At 35.3% G+C, this 17,238-nt stretch overlaps 2 protein-coding genes across 8 annotated transcripts; both read left to right on the top strand.

Moving 5' to 3' along the window:
* The first annotated feature begins 4,980 nt into the window (after window positions 1–4,980).
* Window positions 4,981–11,573, top strand: LOC131025766 (sodium/pyruvate cotransporter BASS2, chloroplastic-like). Of its 6 annotated transcripts, none has more exons than XM_057955580.1 (15): window positions 4,981–5,937; window positions 6,042–6,120; window positions 6,308–6,409; window positions 6,508–6,804; window positions 8,327–8,444; window positions 8,564–8,605; window positions 8,677–8,790; window positions 8,889–8,951; window positions 9,226–9,353; window positions 10,218–10,299; window positions 10,511–10,562; window positions 10,698–10,795; window positions 10,952–11,110; window positions 11,219–11,308; window positions 11,397–11,573. In XM_057955580.1, the coding sequence occupies exons 3-15, from the start codon at window positions 6,375–6,377 to the stop codon at window positions 11,472–11,474; spliced, it is 1,356 nt and encodes a 451-aa protein (XP_057811563.1). In that variant the 5' UTR covers window positions 4,981–5,937; window positions 6,042–6,120; window positions 6,308–6,374; the 3' UTR covers window positions 11,475–11,573. The 6 variants fall into 6 exon arrangements, with proteins under 6 accessions (XP_057811563.1, XP_057811547.1, XP_057811555.1 ...); XM_057955564.1 differs by having other exon boundaries at window positions 8,324–8,444; XM_057955572.1 differs by lacking the exon at window positions 6,042–6,120 and having other exon boundaries at window positions 4,981–5,686.
* Window positions 11,574–12,846: 1,273 nt separating this feature from the next.
* Window positions 12,847–16,755, top strand: LOC131025794 (uncharacterized). Of its 2 annotated transcripts, none has more exons than XM_057955585.1 (7): window positions 12,847–14,000; window positions 14,679–15,120; window positions 15,212–15,381; window positions 15,473–15,553; window positions 15,642–15,717; window positions 15,803–15,895; window positions 16,312–16,755. In XM_057955585.1, exons 2-7 carry the CDS (start codon window positions 14,697–14,699, stop codon window positions 16,518–16,520), a joined length of 1,053 nt encoding a protein of 350 aa, XP_057811568.1. In that variant the 5' UTR covers window positions 12,847–14,000; window positions 14,679–14,696; the 3' UTR covers window positions 16,521–16,755. The 2 variants fall into 2 exon arrangements, with proteins under 2 accessions (XP_057811568.1, XP_057811574.1); XM_057955591.1 differs by having other exon boundaries at window positions 13,792–14,000; window positions 14,667–15,120.
* Window positions 16,756–17,238: the final 483 nt, after the last annotated feature.

Genomic DNA, 17,238 nt, shown 5'->3' with positions numbered 1-17,238 from the left:
CTGAATGAATGTCATGCTTGATGAATTTTTCAAAAATATAAGTTTGATGTGCTCTTGCAAGATAGAGGCTATAGGCGACTATTATAAATGTGTTTGGATATGGTGAGGAGAACTGTCAGTAATGTTCATGGATATGATTGGGAGATTGTTAGAAAATTCTATGCTAATCTAGTGAGTGAAACCTTCAATGTTGATTTGTGAAACATGAAAATGTGCATGTTTGATATGAGTTTATTTTTCTCGTATTATCATTGATAAATCATATTTTATGGAGAATGTTGATTCCTCTGTTAGCAACATTGATGAAAAGGAACTGATGTCGATGTTGACTGGTGAAAAGCTGGCCGAACGGACATCAAAATTTGTTGCCTCTGTGCTAATATGTAAGTATACTGCTCTGTACAAGATCAATGCCTACAAATGGATGCTGAGTAAAAACACCGTTGTGCTTACTCGTGATCAGGCTGAATTTCTTTATGAAGTTTGTAAGTCTCTTGATTTTATATTTGGTGAATTGATGTTAGCTAACATCAGTCGTGCAACATCCAAGTCAGTAGTTTTTGATGCATTGTCGACATATGTTTTTGTGGCATTTTCACACCCCTGGATGTTTGTGGTGCATGAGCACCTGATTTTGGTAACATTTTAAATGTTATCTTGGTGTTTTTTGGATCTGTTGTCGTTCCAACATTTCCTTATTTTTGATATACTTGTTAGTATATTGTATTTTGTGTTGATCTTCAGAATTCCCATATCCCAACATCGCAAATGAAGGTCTTGGCCTTCGGCCGACCTTCATAAGATTGAGGGGGAGATTCGAAGTTCAATACTTGTTGTGTTTCACTGACATTTGTTTTGCAGGTTTCAGTGTTGCTGAATTTAGAGGGAGTTTCAAACTCTCTCGTAATTTGTTTCGAAGGGATTGTTGTTCCAACATTCTCTCTGGACTGTGTCGAGGTTATCACCTCTCTTGTTTGTTTCGGTTGAAGTGTTGTTCCAACGTCTTTTCTGAACTATTTGAGGTCTACCTCTTATGTGATTTAGGGGGAGTTCCAAACTCTCTCGTATTAGTTCCAAAGGGAATGTTTGTACCAACATTCGTTCTGGATTGTTTTGAGGCTTACCTCTTGTTTGTTTCAGGGATAGTGTTGTTCTAACATCTCTTATGGACTATTTTTAAAGTTCACATCTTGATTGATTAAGGGGGAGTTTCTAACTCTTTCTTGATGTGAAATCTTGTAACATAGAATTCTATTATGTATATAGTTTTTCTTTGTTTTTATTTTTGTTGCAGGAGGGAAAAGATTAAGGGGGAGATTGTTAGAGTCAATATTGACTTCGAAAATATTGGATTGAATGTTGATAACATTCGTGTTTTCAATGCTGGGTTGAATGTTGATAACATTCATGGTGTCAAGATTTCTGGGCTTCAACCAGGGACGGATCCAGGATTTTTTTACTATGGGGGCACAAAGTGAAATTGATAAAATTTTCAAAAGAAGCAAACAATCATATTAATTTATATTATAAATTTATAATTTATATTACTGAGTATAATATGAACCTGCTAAAAATTAAAAGAATATCACTCAAAACTTGGATGATGATGATGGAAATAGGAGAGAATTAGACAATATGCTAATAATGGAGAGAGACAGAGCCGCCGAATTCCTTACTAAAGGAGTTGATTTTGGGGTTTGGGGGGCTTGGGATTTGGGAATTCATATAAAAATATCTAAAGGGGGGCACCGATTAAGTTTGGGCTTGGGAATTAGGATGCTTGAGCTTGGGAAGTATACATAACTAATATTAATAACAAAAATAGTTGTGGGGGCACGTGCCCCCATGGTAGGAAACGTGTGTCCGTGCCTGGCTTCAACCAACATTCTGGAGTCTGCCTTGACTCTGTACTTTGACTCTCCATTAGTAATTGTATATATTTAATCTTTACCTTCCTTTCACATTTTATTATTATTTGGTTGTGGAATAAATGTTTTATGCTTGTTGACCACATTTTTAATAAGTGGAAAGATGATTTATCATGGTCCAAAGTAGTGGGCTGTTAGTTCCTATTTTTCAGGACCCATGATCTCTTCAACCAACATTCCAGACTGGTTGACTGGCAGTTTTCGGAGGTGGATTGCGGTGGTTGTAGGAAGCTTATGGAAGTGGGAAGTGGAGGAAACTAACCACAACATGAAGGTCTATAAAAGCAGTAAGAAGCCTCATTCTTCCTTACGTTTTGGGAGTGCGTTTTCATCGACCTAACATTCGCTCACAACCAACTCGTCACTTTGTCTTGCTGCAAACATGACACCAGTTCTTCAAACCTTGCTTTGATGGAGGAGTCTTAGGCAACCAATCTGTAAAGGCTTGCTCTGTATTGACGAGAGGTCAAGGGTAAGGGTTGAAGATCGAGAACATTGGAGCGCAGCAGACTGCTTTGTTTGAGTAACATTTGTTATTCAACTGTTTTGGTTTTCTGTGTTGATTCAACACTTTAGTGCAGATTCTAGATAGGTAGATTTATCTTAAGCAGCCAATCTGTAAAGATAGATCACCAGAGATATCTGAATTTGTACTTTGTGTTGTTGATCATCATAGTGAATTTAGCCATGAGGCACTTACGGGTTATATTTATATAACCCGTGAAAAAGTATTCATGTGTGTTCTTTATTTTTCGCTGCATGTTAGCTTGAATGTTATTAACATTCTGTTATCAACATTTCTGCTAACATTACTCTTACGAATTCACAGTTTTACTTGTAGTGATTTGGGACATTAAACTCTTTCAATTGACATCAAGAGCAGGTTCTTGACGAACTAAGAATCGATTCTTGTGAGAAATTAGGTGCATGCTCATATAACTCACTTTGAGTCGGGCTCGTGAAATTGAGCCCCCATTCGAGCCCGGGGCGCGGCAGTGGGGTGGGGCTCGAGCCCCTCGATCAAGCCTCGTTGTGGATGCTCTTAGTGCAGGGGTGAGCATCGGTTCGGTTCGGTGCAAAACCGAACCAAAAACCCAAAACCGAAAACTGAATCGATGCTAAAAAAATAGCACCGAACTGCACCAATTCTAGGAACCGAAACCGATCGGCAAAACCGTCAGTTTCGGTTCAGTTTACCAAACCGATGCCTGGACAGGAGTCAGCGCCGCGTCTGGAAACTGGATGGGGGTAGTCGCCACATCTGGACTCTGGGCAGTCAACTGGCGGAGGCAGGCGAGTCGCGGACTGCTGGAGTCGCAGGCGAGTCGGCGACGAGTAAGGACGCCAGAAGAATGGAAGGCGAGTGAGCGGGAATCAGAGATTGGAATGAAGATTGGAGAGATCGGCGCCTAGAATGGAAATTGAAAGGGAATCAGATTTTTAATTAGGGTTTTTTTAGGTTAAAATTAGAAAATTAAATATATTCGCCGCCTAGAATGGAAATTGAAAGGGAATCAGATTTTCAATTAGGGTTTCTTTAGGTTAAAATTAGAAAATTAAATATATTTTATAAAATATAAATATTTAATAAAATATTAATATTTGTTGGTTCGGTTCGGTTTAAAACCGAACCAAAAACTCAGAACCGACACCGAACATAAATTTTTCAATTTTTGATTTCTGAAACCGAACCGAAAACTGAACCAATAGAATTGAGACCGAACTGCACCAATAGGGTTCGATTCGATTCGGTTTTCAATGTCGGTTGGATTTCTACTTACCCCTAAGTCCATTCTAAAGCAATGATTTTTGAAGTAATTAGGAGGTGTATGTATATTTGGATTTCGGATCCAATTTTTACTTATTTCAAAAATTCAAAATTTTCCTAAAATTCAATCAAATCCAAACCGTAGTATTCAGAAATTTAAATGTTTTTGGATACATTTGATCCGAACCAAAAACATAAAATATTTTTTAAAAATTCAAAAACTCAAAAAATCAGAAAAATTCGAAATACTTATCAATCTTATTAATTAGGCAATTGAGATCGAAAACAAATCATTCATTACAATCGATCAAGATCAAAGTGAGAATGTAAGGTTAGAATTTAGAAATATTGGATAATAATAATAATAATAATAATAATAATAATAATAATAATAATAATAATAATAATAATAATAATAATAATAATAATAATAATAATTTGAATTTTGGATTTCTTTTTGAATTTTAAAATATGAATTTGCTCTGATTTGACAATTTAAAATTTACTTAAAATTCAATTCTATTCCATCTGAATATTAAAAAAAATTGAATTAAATTTTAAATTTCAATTTGATTTAGAAAAAGTACTCCATACGTTCCACGAATCTTGATACATTTTCAAGTAAGGTAATAATTAGTTCAAAAATAAGGGGTATTAATTACATTCTCTCTCCTACTTTATCACTTTATTACCTTCTATTTCCTACTTTATCACTTTTATACTTTATTACCTACACACTTAAAACACTAATCTACAATTCTTTAATTCTCGTGCTGAAACCAAACGTGTCAAGATTCGTGGGACGGGGGGAGTATTTGAATTTCGGGTATTTTGTTCACCCCTGATAATTAGGGTGATACTATTGTTATTTTAGAGGTGGTCTCCTGTACACCAGGGTGTATCCGACCTGGATCCTGACATATTTTTTCTTGAAATGACACTAACACTAACACCACGGAATGACACTAACACTAACACGATCTTGGAATGACACCAACACTATTTTGTTTTACATATGACACTATTTCGAAAATAAAACTAACACTATTTTATTTTATAAATGACACTATTTTATAAATGACACTAACAATACATATAAAATGACACTAATAATATATCAAAATGACACTAACGCTTGACATTCGGGTAAAATAATTCAATTTGATTTGATTCGGATCAAGATCTGGATCGGGTACGACCCGAATATATATAGCAGATTTTGTGTTATTTTTAAATGGGTTGTATTTTACTTGAACCAAGTTATGAAGGTGTTCGTAACCACTCATACCAAATGGCCGATGCCATGCCTTATCCACTCACATACTAACTAGACCCTCTCCAAGCATACAATTTTTTGCGCCTTATCTTTGAAAATAAAATAAAATAAAGAAGAAAGAAAATAAAAAGAGGCGCTCTTCTGACTTTGTCTGCCCATTCAATCTCTCGTGTTCCCTTGTCACACCTCAAATTGCTCCCACCAAATCATTTTCTCTCCACTTACCCATTTTGCCCCTCGAATTGCTTATAGAGACAACTGAAGCTTTTTTTCATAATTTTTGAAAAACATTTCACCATCACTGCCGCCATAGATTCGGCGTTGCTTATCACGGTCTGTTTATTCTTCTCTCCCAGTAATGGCGGATTTATCTCAGCTTGTAAACTGTGTAAGTTACGGCGGAAATCGGGGGAGTAAATGCTGCCTGCAACGAGAAGAACTCTCGCAGCTTGTCCCGCTCATCCTTCGCTGGTAACGCTTCTGTTTGAGAGCTTTTATGAAGGAAGAAAATGGTGGAGTAGAGTTATTTGAGAGGTGTGGGTGGGATTGGATTGGAAGTTAGTTTTTGGCACGCAGGGGCAATTATGTCATTTCGTGGGTGCTTGACCTGGCATAATCAATTTTGTGCCGTGTGGAAACATCGCCCCAGCCTCTTTGCGTTTACATGGGAGTGAGAGTGAGAGCGAGGCAGCATTATTTCTCTTGTTGCTTCGGGTATGTTCTTTTTGTTTTCTTTAATAATTATTCAATATTGTCAGGAACGAATTTTTAATGAATACGTATTTTTTGATTGGCTCTTGTGCAATTTTGTGGTTTCGTGATTTTTCTCTTTCTTGCGACGTAAATGAAAATGGGAAGAGCGCCATTTCTGGAGGAGTGTGATTCTATGTTGTTAGACAGCTTTGTTCTTGTATAACTGGGTCGTACATAGCGGGAACCATTGTTAGATTCAGCTTAACGCGTTGGTTAGAGTCTGTTCATAACCGACTCAGAGTGAATTTAACTCGTGATTTACTTGTTTATCGTTATTGAATTGCTGCTGAGAGTGTTTGAATATTCAATTTTTCAGTGAAAATGAGCAAGAAGATGCGTGATTTAGCGGATACTAGTTTCGGTCTCTAAATTTTTTGAATATGAGAAGGCAATGAGTATGTATTTCAGAGGGGCGTAATGCCATGGGCAGATGATAGATATATTTGTGGCATTTCACTTGTATTTCACATTTTTGAGTCTCGTTAAATATGTCAGGGAAATGGAATCGGATGAATTGAATGTATGGTAAGTTATCTATTGAAATATAAATAGTGGGGTTGATAGTCTCTTCTTAAATGTCAGGAGTCTGCTCTCTGCAAGAGCTGCTTGAGTCGGATGCTTATAGAATTGGGTGCAAAATAGTTGAGCTATGGTGTCTTTTCTTGGCGCTTCAGTCCATTCCAGGTAAGAATGCATGATCATGGCTCAGTTGTGAAGTTAGTAGCGTGCTTTGCCACATTTTTAGCCTATGGGATGCTGAATATTTTTTTTCCCCCTCCTAGTTACTTGAGCTATCCTTTTCCTGGGGAGGCAAATGGAATTCGAATATCTAAAGGTCCTGCTTCGTCAGCTGCTTTTATGAGAAAGAGTGCCACAGGTCCGGAATCAGTACCTGGAAAATCAATGGCTTCCTGTATGACTCTTATAAAAGAAAATCGAAGTTTGAAACTTAGGAGCTCCTTAAGACAGTTTGCTATTGCATACCCGCACAATGTAAATGTTGATAGGGAATATTCTAAATTTCTGGGGACAAGGAAGTCAATGGATGCAAGAACCTTTCAAACGTTTAGTTTATGCAGGTACATTTTCTTAGCAGTTTCAATCTCTGTGCTACATTATAAGTATGTTTTTACTTCCTGATTTCTGCTTTATATGCATCCTTCTTTATATAGTTTGAAAAAATAGAGATGTTAACATAGTGGTAGTGATCAACATTATTGGGGTAGTGTCTAATGTATTGGGAATGATGGCAGGGAAATCAGTGGTGCATTGTTTAAACGGATGTACATATGAATCTTTGATGTTGCATACTCATATTAATATTTCTCTAATTCTCTTTGTTGTGACTCATTCCTATTCATCTTCAAGGAAACGCAACTTGGTTTCCAAGAAATTGTTTCACTTCTCTTAATTTCTCAAGCAACATTTTATTTGTATTCAATGATGTACACAGTACATATGAATCTTTGATTGATGTTGCATATAATTATGAATAATTCTCTTTGTTGTCGCTGGCAACATTACGCCACAACTGAGTAATGCTATACGCAAACTTGTGGGATTTGTTCTTAAAATTCTATTTCACTGTCAAAATCACGAACTCTTGATCTTAATAGGTTTTTCACATAATCTTTACATCCAGTAGCAACTTCCTTATTTTGTTAGAAAGTAAATTGAGTTATTGATAAGGCTGTATGAAGGTTTAATGCTTGCAAAAACTTTGGAAGTGTTGGAGGATTTTTAGTTTTTCTAAAATCCACCTTTTCTTGCAGCTTTCTCATTGTCGCTTCCTTGCAAAAAGAAGTATTTTAATGTCAAGATCTTTCTGTGAATTGTGGAAGTGGCCAAAACAATCCCTGTGTAGAGTCATTTGATAAAATGTAATTCAATGCATCCTTTATGTCTTATAGTGATTTGTAGTGAAATTGTTTTGTCCATATTGTTTCCATGCATTTTTGGTATGAATAAGTCACTGATAAGCCTTCTGTAGTGTTGACTGTTAATGCAGACTGGGGTATTCAGGGTTCAAGCCTGTTAAATTTTCTTATAATACTTAGCACCTCGCATAACTAGAGTTTCTTTCTTTCTTTTTATTCCTCTGGCTTGATAAACCATCCTTCATTATGGTATCATATAGCTTGTGAGCCGGTAATTGTGATTTGTAAGCTGCCTATTAAGTAGACACATATGTAGAATAGTCAGGCTGTTGCCTCAGTTACCTAACCAGACTTCTAAAACTTATTCTTTTTTGTTAGTTAAAATGAGGGCTTTTGCATTCAGACATTTCTATCTTTTTAAAGTTCTTTTGCCAAATAATGTTTTTACATTTCCGGCTAGTAAAAAATATAACTCGTTCTATGTTGACCTGCTTTTATAATGAAAATGAATGTTGAAATGCCCCCTTCAAAGTAAGTCAGACTTTCTTTTGTCCCATGAGAACAGTTTTGCTCACTTGAGCACTCTCTGTCTTTCCCTCTTATTTTCTGATCACTTGCTGAAGTTACTAATCTACAAGTTGTCACGACATTCTTAGCTTGTTTTTGATTTCTTTGTTTTAACTCAGCTATCTACGATACTCTTACTTGTTTATAACTGCAGTAGAAACCCTGCATTTTATTGCAAAGCAACCACCTCTGGAGATTTTTCCAACAGTACTCCTAGTCAAATGAGCCAATATGAGAAAATAATTGAAACATTGACGACTCTGTTTCCAGTATGGGTATGTCCACACCATTTTGTTGAGCTAGCAGATGTGATTCTGTTGCTTGTGTTTGTCATATATCTTCAGAAGGAGATCTTGTTTCAGAAAAAATGTTCACATTTCTTAATTCATTGCAGGTGATTTTAGGTACCATTATTGGCATCTACAAGCCTTCAATGGTAAGTTTTTTTCAGTTAAGATGGCTGCAATTCGAAAAAGTGATTAACTGCATAAGCTTTCAATTTTCCAGGTTACTTGGTTGGAAACCGACCTTTTCACTCTTGGATTGGGTTTTCTCATGCTTTCAATGGGGCTGACACTGACATTTGAGGACTTCAGGCGATGCTTGCGCAATCCATGGACAGTAAGTAGTAGTTCATTTTTGAACCTCAAGAAATTTTTGTAGGAGATAATGTCTTACTTCTTTTATCAATTTGTGAGGCATAAACATTCTCTTTTCAGGTAGGCATAGGATTTTTGGCTCAATACATCATCAAGCCAATGTTGGGCTTTTTCATTGCAATGGTATGTCTTGTTTTCTTACATGTTCTTACTGAACTCCACGATGTTTGTTGTTACTGGTAAGTTCTAATAGGAATTTGAGTAAGAAATTTCTGTTAATAACAGTATTGTAGCTATGTTTAGCTGTTTGCTATGCTTATGTGTACTTGTCATAATTGTCCACAAGATGTGGTGTTATTTATTATATCCCAATTGTAATACAATAAGAAGTGCTCAATTGTGAGTCATGATTTTCCTGCACTAACTGATGCTTACCCACTTTCTCAATGTTATACAGACGCTGAAATTGTCTGCTCCTCTGGCAACTGGACTTATTCTGGTTTCTTGCTGCCCTGGAGGCCAGGCATCGAATGTTGCTACATACATATCTAAGGGCAATGTTGCACTTTCAGTTCTCATGACCACGTAAGCTTTAATTATCATCTTCTTCATTTTCCTGTCACAGTGTGGATGCCTTTAGCGTGAAATATTTACATGTGTATATATATATATATATGCATTGTAAAGAACTTGTAGGGATTCTTATGACTTGTAGATTCTGTAACTTTATGAGTGAGAATCTTACTAATTTTTTGGGTGCACGACTTCAATAGTCGCAGTTAATCTTGAGAGCATACATCTGTGTACTGTAGTCCTAGGTAATTAGTTTCTTTTTTGCAGTTGCCTCTTTTGTTGTAGTTCTATGTTAAGGTTTAGCTTCACTCTAAATTTTAACATAATGTTTAGGGATGTTATATTGGACAAGTCAGGGCTAGTGCACTTTGATAAGTTCTAGACACCAATTTTTAATGCCTTAAGTATTTCTGTTCAAGATCAGCTTTTATGTAGGGAATGAAAACATGTGAAGTGTCGGTATTGCCAATTATCCCTGAAGGCAGGAAAAGATACAGACATTATATATACAAGAGCTAAATTTCAATTCTAAGAAGATACATGCTTTGTAATTTTGTAGTTGCTACTTGCTACGACTCACTTTTTTTTATTAGTTGCCATGCCAAATACTGAGCTTGGAGGTATATGCGAGATAGAATTGGTCGTTCCAACTCCTTTCTTTCTTCCTCTTAGCATTTGATTATACACCCAGTCACAATGTTTGGAAACTGTCCGAAATCAATTCTAGCTTCAAAAATATTTTCGATCATGTCAAGGAATAACATTACATGGTAGGACACTATTACGCTGGGTGACTGCTCGTAGTATGATGGCATCTAAAGGAAAAAAGTGATGCTATATAGGTGGATTAAACTCAATTTTGCTTTGGTATTGCAGCTGTTCAACCATTGGTGCTATTGTGATGACTCCACTATTGACTAAGCTTCTGGCTGGTCAACTTGTGCCAGTCGATGCAGCTGTAAGTTTCTCTTATCTTGGTGATTAAATCAGGGTGTTAGAGTAACCATGCATGTAATAAAGTAATTGGTTCTTGGATTAGCAGCTTCTTCCCATTTATGACATTATTACGTTGATGAAAAATCGTGATCTTAACTACATATCTTTTATACTCAATATGATGCATTTGAATAAATCTTTCCCTGCCTGCTTACTTTTTATTAACCATACAGGGCCTAGCTATCAGCACTTTTCAGGTTGTGCTAGTACCAACTATTATTGGGGGTAAGCTGCAAATGTTAAAATTTCTCAGCATCTGTATATCATGTGCAAAATCTGCTCGATCTCTTAATCTTTCTAGATCTCCTAAGGTTAGATGGTGAATTTTTTATCCCAGTCAACTTGTTCTCTGTTTTGCAGTCCTAGCAAACGAGTATTTTCCAAAGTTCACCTCGAAAATAATTACTGTCACACCTTTAATTGGAGTTATCCTGACCACCCTTCTCTGCGCAAGCCCGGTAAGTTGACAAGTTACAAACCAATGATAGACTCTCATATTACTTAGCAGACAATGCTCTTTGAAAATCCTTGTTTTTCAACTCGTTTATTAACTCCGTTGCTCCTTTTTCGTCTATATTTGATTTTGATAGTGCAACAACTATTTCTTTTGTCAGATCGGTCAAGTTGCGGAAGTCCTGAAAACTCAGGGAGCACAGCTGTTATTACCAGTCGCCTTCTTACACGCTGCTGCATTTTTCCTTGGTTATTTGGTGTCGAGAATATCATTTGGTGAATCAACTTCCAGAACCATTTCTATAGAATGTGGAATGCAGGTATATTCTATACGTACACATATCTCCTCTAAAATAGGGGGTCACTTTTATACTTGGGGATGAATTTGCATAATATGTTGGTCTCTGCAACATGTCTTGATCATACAGAGTTCTGCACTTGGATTTCTATTGGCCCAGAAGCACTTCACAAACCCCCTTGTCGCCGTTCCTTCTGCCGTGAGCGTCGTCTGCATGGCGGTGGGTTTACATTTTATTTTTCTTTTTCCGCCACAATTTGGTTGTCAAGTGTGTGTTTTAATTGAGGTTGTGGTTTTTGATATTACAGCTAGGTGGAAGTGCTCTTGCAGTGTATTGGAGGAACCAGCCAATTCCAGTTGATGACAAAGACGATTTCAAGGAATAGCCAATCAAGATTTGTATCATTCATTTAGGAGGCAGACGCTTTTTCCTTTGTATGATCACCATTCTATTTCAATTTTGGCCTACGTGCTTGCTTACTCTACTTTTTGTCGAGGTGTTTACTTTGGGGTGATATAGCTTAGACATATAAATAATAGCATAGCCTAATTTACCACATAATTTTTCATGGACTCAATAATTTTAAGTTTGATCATATCATCTTTCAAATACTCATACGTGTATTCTATAAATAAAGACTCAAACGATACGCATTCTCAATCTAATCTCAAAGTAAGTGTTCCCAATTTGTATCTTTCGTCGTATGAATACATAAGTAGAATCAAGCTACACAAATTCACTTTCTAGCTTATAATCTCAACTAGTACATCCGTCCGTGTGTTGCACGGCAAACATTGAAATTGAACTACATATTTAAATAAATATATATAAATATTAATTCGAACTAAAATATAATCAGATGTAAATTGAGATTTAAAAATAAAATAAAATAATCCACATCAATTACTAAATAAATATTCGAATTTGAAAACGTAAATTTTCAACTTTGTACAAAGTCTAATGATATAATTATTGTTATTAAATAATTAAAAATTATTTAATAATAAAAATTAGCATTGCACATTATTACTATTGAGTATTACACGTCATAATAAATAAAGAAATATTTTCATACACAAATATAAATGAAAAGAGATATTTGAAATTATTTATTTAATATAAATAACTAATTATTCATCTATAAATTTATCTTATAATTGATAATAGATTTTTTAATAAAAAAGAGTTATAAAATGAACCAAAATATTTGTCTTCACCTTTATTACATTCTAAACTATTATAATTAAAAAAATAATCAACATAGTTTATAAATTTATTCTTTATGATTTTTAAAATTAAAGAGTTCTAAAATAATCAAGATAGTTTCTTTCTCCTTAATTGCATTAAAATCAATTAAAATTAAAAAATATAAAAATAAAATCATAAAAATTGATATAAAAATAAAATAAACATAAAAAACATAAAGAAAAAGTTATAGCATGTTCAACATATAAATGTCAATCTAAAATTAAATTAAATTTAATTGACAAAGCAAATATATTTATATAAATAATAAATAATTTATAGATAAACATAACTGCAATAAAATAAAATAAAATCAAATCAAATAAAAAATTGTCCTAAAGATCCCCAAACTACCCAAACTATATTTTCGGACTCTTATACTGTTGTACTTGTACATACTCCTAGTCCTAAAGTGCCCCAAAATAATTGAAAAGAATAAATAATAAATAATAAATATAATTATAAATTACAAATAATATAAAAAGGGAAATGTAGAAGCCTTAATACATTTCATCCTAATCCAGCGCCACTTCTCTCTTCTTCTTCATCTTGGGTTTTTTCCTTTTCCTCCATTTTCTTTCTCTATTTGATCTGGCGTTTTTTTCTTCCTTTTTGTTTTACTTTTCATTTTCTATCTCTTCTTCATCTTGCGTTCTTCCTACATCTTTTTCTTCCTTTCATCATCCTGCAAATTTTTCTTAATTCCTATAAACAATGGATGTGAAATTTTAAAGTAGAGTGTGTCGATAGCCCCAAATTGGAGTTGAACACGTTCAAATTGCATTTGCAGCGTTGGAGATGTAGAGTTCTAAATGCCTATATCTGCAGATATTACTAAAGCTATGTGTGTCACTGATAATGTTATTTCAGTCGGGAGAAGGAATGTTTGAATGGGGTTATGCATATTCTTTTTTTCTTTTAGTTGTGTATTCTATTGCTAAAGAAATATTCAGGCTATTTAGCAAATATCTATTTCTTTTCAATTAAAAAGAGAAAAAGAAGTCATTTTTAGAAAAAGTCTTGTGTTACATAGATAATTTAATCTGATTGCTTAAGAAATTTCTCACATTTCTATGGTGAGATTGCTGAGATTAACATACTGAAGGCACGTTTATTCAAAATGCCTATAATTTTGGGGGGAAAAATTGTCAATTTTTTTACTGGGAATTTATTACCGTTGAAACTGCTGCTTTATATATAATATAGATATAGATATAGATATAGATTATCCAAATATTTTAATATTAATTTATAAATTCTTAAAAATTACTACATCTTATTAGCTCTTAAAACTTATAAGCTCTTTAAAAATAAATTTAATCAAACACCCTCGATGAAATATAAGACCAGTTAAAAAATAAACTAAATATATTTTGAAAAGAAAACTCATCACTCCTAAAATAAAATAAAAATTGCTGAACAATAAATTAGAAAAACAAAACTAGAAAAAATGGAACAGCAATTTAAGGAAAGATAAAATTTTTATGGATTAATAGGCTGTTTAAAGCCTAGCGCGATATTTTTTGGTGCTACCAGAAACTTCTTAAAATTTACCTTTCTGCATCTAATAGCGTTTCATTTATCTACTTCGATTCGCAAATTCAGTTACATCTCAAAATCTGCAGAATCGAAGTTTTCGTCCATCTCTTTTTCGCTATCAAATTAGGTATATTCCTTTTCTTCTTCCCCGAAGTAATGGTTAGACTATGTTTATATGTGCGCGATTGATAATTTGTGTCTGTTAATGATTTCCTATCGTTGTAGGATTTGTAAAATGCCCTTTTCTGTACTTTCCTTTGGAATTTCTGTGCGATTCATTGTTTTGATGATTATAGGTCTTTCAGAAATTGTTTAGAAATTCATGTGTACGATATTGTGGGGTTTCTAGTCGATTGTTTCCCAAGCGCGCGAATACAATTGGTAGTGTGTGAATCCGAATTTCTTAGGACCTTGATGATTGCCTAAAAGATTATTGATCGAAGAATATGAGTGATTTTTAACAAGGTATAATTGAAACGCCTTGTATAGGGATTTTTTGATCAGGATGTTTTCATCTCGTACATTATCAAGCTGTAAATGTGGTCGTGGGATTTATTGGTATTCCTCTCATCTCAAGCTGGCTTCATGCTCATTTATCCTTTAGTATTAATGTTTCATTAATTTATGTTTGTCGAACCATAACATTCTTTGGTAACCAGCCCTATCTGTTGGAGTAAAATGGAAGCTGAAAGAAATCTTGTTCTTGTATCCCGTTGGGAAGTTATTTGGACAGGAGCGTTGCTTCTCCTAGTTTCAAAAAGGTTTCTGTCTTTCATAATTAATGTAATTTCAGTCGCTTTTTCAGGGGAGCTAGCATCTAGAAATGCAGGGAGGTAGAGGCCCATTCTTTGGTTTTGGGGACCCTTTTGGTGGTTTTGGTGGATTTGGTGGCTTTGGACGTCAAAGGAGTATGATTTCTGAGTTTTTTGGGGGAAGGGATCCATTTGATGATCCCTTTTTCAGGAGCCCTTTTGGGGGAGTGTTTGAGTCTAGCCTTTTTGGCTCTAATGGAGGTCCATTTATGAATCCTCATGCTTCTGGATTCCTTCAACATCTGCCACCCGCCCCGCCCCAACCTAATCTTTCGAGGGGACCAGTGATGTCGAGGGGACCGGTGATTGAGGAGCTGAACTCTGATGATGAGGAAGACGAGAAGGAGAGTGGAAAGATGAATAAAGAGAATCCTAGAAAACATAGAAGATCGAGCAAGGGACCCATTGTGGAGGACCCTGATGATGAAGCTACTGGTGAGCTTTGTGTTCTGAGGTGTATTTTGTTCCTGTAGTGATTAGATTGGTTGATCCTAATATCTTCTGTTTTGTTGTTGACTTCTTGTAGAGAAAAAGAGCAAGTATATGACTAGCCGGAATGATATGAACCAGATGCAACATGCAAGGTTGCAGCCTGAAGTGAATAGCTTCACTTTTCAAAGCTCCAGTGTTTCTTATGGTGGTGCTAATGGTGCATTCTACACCACATCTAGTACTAGGAGAACAGGGAGTGATGGAGTAAGTTTAACTTCGTACTTAATCCATTTTCTTTTTTAATATTTCATGGGACTAGGCTTGTTCTCATTCACTCATGACCTATTTAATCTAGTTGACCTATGAAGAATTCAAAGAAGCCGATTCATCAACTCGTCAAGCAACTCATAGGGTCGGAAGGGCCATCCATGACAAGGTACTGGTCCTACATTTTCCTGTCCTGTACATAAGTTTGGGCATCATCTCAGTTTGGCATCTCTTTTGGAATTTGGATCATACACCAGGGTCATTCTGTTACCCGGAAACTGAAATCAGATGGACATGTAGATACAATGCAGACTCTGCACAATCTCAACCAAGGTACTACCCGGGCATTATGTAACATGAATGCTTATTCCTTCATCCCCCTTGATATTAACAAATGTGTTTGTATCTTCTTGCTCAGATGAACTGCCTTGTTTTGAGGACGCATGGAGAGGAAATGCTAAAATGCATCTCCCTGGATGGAGTGAAGAATCCGCTAGTCGAGATGCTATGCGTATGTTATTCACTTATATTCTTGGTTTAGTTCTGTTTGCCTGATAATTGACCATGGATCAACGAAATACGATGAAATTAATATATTTCCTGATGAATATCTATATTACGAGAGAGGTGATATCGAGGCATAGTCAAAAGATAAGGCATGACGTCTACATCTTTTGCTTGTAATGCCATGACAACTGACCTTTCTTGGTGTGGCTAGCATTAGTTTATTTCTAAAGTAACTATATATCATGCATGAATGCTCAATTTCACATCCAGCCCGTCTTCGCTCATTCGTGTTGATTCTTAAATCATGGAGACTGTTTTATCACTGATTCCCCCTTACCCCCTTAACCCCCCACCCGGAGAGTAGGTTCTTGGCTTCTTGGTCTTGTGGCTGAGATATGTTGAATTGTAACATGTTTTCAGGGCCTGCAAGAATTGGTGATAGAGGGGGCTGGGCACTTCCTAGCATTGGGAGTTCGAATAATGTAGGAATCATGAAAGCAGATGTTGGAGGCCTTCCACAGCATTCAGGAAGAGCAAAACCTGATGTTGGTAACGGAACAGGTTCGTCGCGTGTTAGATCACACGGAGCCGGTAGCAGTCATCAAACCAACAACAACAAGCATTACTAATTTCAGCGATCCAATTTCTCACACAGACATGGTGATGGAAGTTTCTGGGTCTCGAGAGTTTGAAGGTATGGTAGTGATTTATTGGGTACTAGAAGTATGAGTATGAGATATTGTAAGTCGAGGTTAGCAACCTGTAATGGCAGAATTGATGGCACGTATATGTAATGGCTGTATTCTACGTGGATTTTATGTGTATGAATGGATGGAAGCTATTCAGACTTCATTTGATGCCCAACTGCAACCTCCAATTCCTGTGCCTCTGGTCCTACTTTAATACTTTCACATTTTTATTTTTATTTTATTATTATTATTATTATTATTATTATTATTATTATTATTATTATTATTATTATTATTATTATTATTATTTCTTAAATTTTGTAAGTCCAGAGTCATGATAATGTAAATTGTATCATACTAGGATCAAAAGAGAGGTAAACGCTAGGAAAATTACAAATATATCGTTGGATGGCAGTATTTCGCGACGGATGTCCACTGGTTTGAAACAATTGAATAATAATTACTCATGGTTTTATCCATGTATAAATAATAAATTTAACTTTTTTAATCGGTTCAATTGTTTGGATTTTAAATATCTCTTCATTATTTATACTAGTTTGCTTAATTAACATATGGTTTCTGTCACTTTACTGTGCAAGTTATATTCGCGATTAATAATATATCCTACATGGTTGAAGTTCTAATTGTACTCTATTCC

Source organism: Salvia miltiorrhiza, chromosome 1 (genome assembly GCF_028751815.1).
Source record: "Salvia miltiorrhiza cultivar Shanhuang (shh) chromosome 1, IMPLAD_Smil_shh, whole genome shotgun sequence".
Classification (NCBI taxonomy): Eukaryota; Viridiplantae; Streptophyta; class Magnoliopsida; order Lamiales; family Lamiaceae; genus Salvia; species Salvia miltiorrhiza.
This window is presented reverse-complemented; position numbering and strand designations above follow the sequence as displayed.